Here is a 4,791-nt window from a genome sequence, read left to right on the forward strand (position 1 = left end):
GTTTAACACCTTAAATTGTGAAACTTAACTGTCGTGGGATGTGGTGGAAACACTTAGTATTCATGGATTCAGAGAAGTGACACGTTCTGACTTTAAATGCCAAAGCCAGTTTGTAGCTGAAAAGAAGTATCTGAACTGCCATTTGCTGAAATCAGAAAAGATGTGCCTGGGAAAGTAATCCCTGCATGCATACTCTAGTGTTACATCCTACTGAGCATCTCTTACTGAAGTCATTGCCAGAAACTGGATAGTGAGTTAGAGGCATCTCTGGTCTGACTAAAGAAGGCACTTGTCACAGGCTAGTTTATGGAAATTTCACCTTCCTTTAATAAGATATTATATGTTTATCTTAATACCATGCAACAGGTTAATGAATCATATGCTCATCCATATTCTGAATAAAGTCGGTCCATCCTTGATCCCATGTGGGTTGGTCTTTCTGAGCTGTACTTGTCACCTCCAGTATGGCAGCCATGTGGCAGCACTGTATCCCACATACCAGGAGAGGGCTTTGCTCTCAGAGTAGGAAATACATTGCCAAGTTATAAAAAACCCCAGTATTTCCTGGTTGTGTCTTGTAATATGACAGACATTGTCTCAACTTCTTTTGAGTCCAGTGGAATTAAATGCTGTCATTGCTTTGATCAGATGTACTTATTTTCACAAATGCTTATTTGCCTCAGGTTGGTTAGGAGACAAGTATGTTTTGCTGAAAGGGAGTACATCCACATCATCTGTAAGGAAATACTTTAAAACTGAGAGAAGGAGGTCATAACATTTATCAAAAAATAACTTTTTCATCATTAATGGTTAGCATAGGCAAATAAATCTCTTCCTCATTTTAAATTCATAGAATCATAGACTCATGGAATGGCTTGGGTTGAAAGGGACCTTAAAGACCATTTAGTTCCAACCCCCCTGCCATGGGCAGGGACACCTTGCACTAGACCAGGTTGCTCAAAGCCTCATCCAGCCTGGCCTTGAACACTTCCAGGGATGGGGCATCCACAGCTTCTCTGGGCAACCTGTTCCAGTGCTTCACCACCCTCTCCGTGAAGAATTTCTTCCTGATAGCCAATCTATACCTCCCCGCTTTCAGTTTAAACCTGTTACCCCTTGTCCTGTCACTACAGGCCCTTCCACGTTTGCTGGCGAGTTTTGTATGTTCAGTTGCTTCCATGTTGTATTTTTTAAAGTATAAACTATGGAAGTAGAGTTATCACATTTATTTTCAGCTGAATTACTCTTCCAAAACAAACTACATAAAATATGAAAGTGTCAAGAAGCAAAAAATTTATGCGTTCTTTAGTGTCCTGGATTGCAACATCGTTCATGCTCTGCTTTATGTTTGTGGTCTAACGTTTCGTAAGTAATTAATGAAAATTATTAAAGTTTCTGTGTTTGACAAAACAGGTTTTTCATATTTGGTAAACTAATATAGTTGGATAGTTTTGCCAGCATTTTTTCCCTCCTTCCCCTTCAGAGAGCTTATCTACATGTTGTGGATTACTAATGAAGTATCAGACACCTGATTTCTGTTTGTGCTGGAGGCTAGTTCAGAGAATCTTTTGTGATGTAGGAATTAAAGTGACCGTGAAATACACATACCTTTTCTGAAGTGGAAAATGGAAGAATCTGCTAATGTGGACTTAGGTTTTTAAGTACGAGAAAAAGACCATATAGCAGATGTGTATGGGAAAGGGACAAAAAGTACATGTGTACATCATGAGAGTGGAGTGGAGGTAAAAGTTTTGAAGAGGACTAGCGTTGGCAGTGAGGTGTTTGAAATGCACAGAGAGGGACAGCCCAGCAGCCTTTTATGTATGTGTGAGTTTCCAGTGTTACAGGTCACCGCAGTGTTTGACAGTGACATCCCTGGGTTTCCTGCCTCCAAGCAGGCAGGAGAGAATACAGTGGACTCGCACACGTTGGTTGCCTAATGCCGGATCTTGCAATCTTTTGCTCGCATGAGTCGTCCCGTTGATTGCCGCGGGACTGCGTGTGTATGCCGGGCTGCGTGTGGGCAGGTTGGTGTGACCAGGGGTTTGTGGGTTTGGCCTTGGTGGGGGCTTTGCAAAGGACAGTAGTTTGCCTCTGCGGTAGCCGTGTGATTTGCATTTTCTTTGAATGAGGCCCATCCCCATTCTCCTTTCAAGCAATATGGCTTGTCTTAAGAGGCAAGAAGTCACTGTTTAACCAGTATTGTTAAATATGAGGCTGCACACGACTGGTGTATGTACTGTATTCATACTCATTTTGAAAAATCCTAGTTTTATGCTGGTATAAATCTCCAGCAGTTCTAAGTGCTGTCTTGGCTGTATTCCAGCGTTGCTGGGAATAGCATTTGGCCATGTCTTAGGGGTAGCAGTGGTACTGTACTGAGTTCCTGTTACCTTTCACTGACACTCACCTGATGTAAAGTTCAAGTTGAGGGTGAGAGCATCGGGAGAAATATGTGGATGAAGCGGCTAACATCTTAATGCAATAAAATAATTGTCAGGTAGGGAGGGAATTCAGAGTACTTCTCAGTGATTCGTGCTGGTAAATCGCACTGAAAGTGATGGTAATTATAAATCCTGCCTGGTGGGTTGGTTTTTTTTTCCTTCCCTCTCCAGTTGCCCCTCTTCCTCTAACCTTTTCCTCACGTTCAAAATAATGTGATTGCAACCTGAACTGGCTTGTGCTTTATGGGAGGCAGAATTAGATGTCTGAGACAAAGAGAAATAAAGTGAAAGAAGGGATTGCACGTGGTTATAAGTGCACCGTAGGTTTAAACAGAAACCTTACCGCTTGAATGGTGTCGAGGTGAGTTTAATGGTTTTATGGTAATTGCTGCTTCTACAAATGTCCATGTTCAGACACCACTAAAACATGAGAACAGTGTGTTTTCATCTAAGTTTATGATTTTTTGTCTGGCATTAATTTGGGAAAAGGCCATAGAAGCATAAAGTGTGGGAGAAAATAGAAAAGGGTAATGGGGAAAAAAAAAGTTCAGTCCCAGCATTTTAGGCCGCATTGTGTAGAATGCTTCTTTTTAACATTGTTACTGTAGTGGACAATTTTAAGGAATGGGTTTTTTACTGATGCTAATCAAAAACTATAAATAAGAGACTGCAATTAGCCACAATGGAGAAGGGTTATGTCATAGCTGTGAGCCGTAGTAGTCAAGTTTAACAAAAATATATTCAGTGCTTATGACTGTCTTAATACGTATGTTTTTATGAATTAAAAAGCTACTGTTTCCTTTTCTAGTTCACCTTGATCACAAAAACAAACTCCACAAGAGATGGTAAGCGGTCTTTATGGGTTTCTATGTGATAACTTATTCGCATTTCATATACAGAATGCCTATAAGCACTTTTACTGACCTGTCAGTGCAGACATATAAAAATTAGATGTGAAAATAGCTAAATTGCTTTGAAAATAGAATTCAGATTACAACAGTGAATGATTTTTCTACTCCTGGGAAGACTCCAGAGACATAACAGGAAAATAACAGAGGACTCTTTTGAGGCAAATGATCATTTGCCTTAGATTTATAGCTTTTCCTTCCTTGAGGAAATCTCTTATTTCCATTTATTCCACAGCTGAAAAAGCACAGACATAGAACCAAGTTAGACTTTAAAGTGTTCCTTTCCCTTTTCCACCCCAATGTAAAATATTTCTGTGATTTCTTTTTTAACAGATGTATTTTTAAAATTCAAATGTGAAAGGGGTTTTCAAGGGTCACTTTCAACAAAAAAGCCACAAAAAGGAGTTGGACAGGCACCAGCCTCACAGTTCTGTCTACATGAACTGGCCTTTTGTCTTCCTTTCCCCTAAATTAACAACTGGAGCTAGTCAGCTAGACAAATTGGCCAGCTGGATTCCAGAGCCTTCAGGAAAGTCATCAAGGCCCTTTTTAGAAACATTTCAGAAGAACTGGAGATAATTTTTGAGCTTTAAAAGAATATGTTGCTGTCTTTGGAAATACACAGAGTATCAGAGAGACCTGCTTTTGTCAAGCTTCATGATGCTTCAAAATTAGATTTTTAAGTAGTGGAAGAAACAGACAAAATGTTCTAAAAGTAACTGTGAATGTATCAGATTTGACAACAGGACATTCTCTTGTGACTGCTGAAGGATGAGGAGTCAGTGTGACATTCCGAAGCAGAACAGTAAATAAAACATTGTTCATCCTAGCTTTTAGATGGTTGGATGATTAAGGATGAAGAAATTCCATATGGAAGGCAGATGCTTTTTTTTGCACCCACTCATTTTAGGAATAAATCTTCTGAACTGCACAGTCTTGTGGCAGTGCAGCGTTAGACCAAGAGGAGAATCAGAATGAAGTGTTACCTCCGCTAATTGTTACTTTCAGGAAAGATAACTTCTATCACGTAGCTAAGCCCCGCAGCTCTTCACCAATAGGGTGCAATTTTTGATCAGAAATTCTGAAGGAATGCAAGTTTGTTGTAGGGGGTTTTCCTTATGGACTCTATTAGCCAGAGGTTTTTTGTTTCTGAGAGCACTTACCAGTGACCTTTAAAAGAGATAGCATTTATATGGCTCTTATGGGATAATAGGCTCAGTTTTGTAGAGAGTAGGGAAACACGGGACTTACAGTCATAATTCCAAACTTTGTAGCGTTTGCATTGTTGCCTGAGAACCAGAAAGTGAAAACAAATGTAAGTAAATTAAATTAACCTCACTTGATATTGTTAGCATTAAATGGAAAGTATTTCTTAGGTTTGTTTCTTTCGAGTTTATTTGGGGATTTTTTTGTTCTCCAGAGGATCATTCTTTTAAGCC

At 39.7% G+C, this 4,791-nt stretch overlaps 1 protein-coding gene across 1 annotated transcript in view; it reads left to right on the forward strand.

The window, feature by feature from the left end:
- Nucleotides 1–3,274: 3,274 nt before the first annotated feature.
- Nucleotides 3,275–4,791, forward strand: part of GEMIN8 (gem (nuclear organelle) associated protein 8) — a 20,781-nt gene continuing 19,264 nt past the window's right edge. Inside the window, exon 1 of the mRNA XM_010150495.1 lies at nt 3,275–3,289. Within this exon, the coding sequence (XP_010148797.1) occupies nt 3,287–3,289 (3 nt within the window). The 5' untranslated portion in view covers nt 3,275–3,286. The remainder of the gene's footprint in view (nt 3,290–4,791) is intronic.

The sequence above is a fragment of the Eurypyga helias genome, unplaced genomic scaffold (assembly GCF_000690775.1).
Source record: "Eurypyga helias isolate BGI_N326 unplaced genomic scaffold, ASM69077v1 scaffold4744, whole genome shotgun sequence".
Classification (NCBI taxonomy): Eukaryota; Metazoa; Chordata; class Aves; order Eurypygiformes; family Eurypygidae; genus Eurypyga; species Eurypyga helias.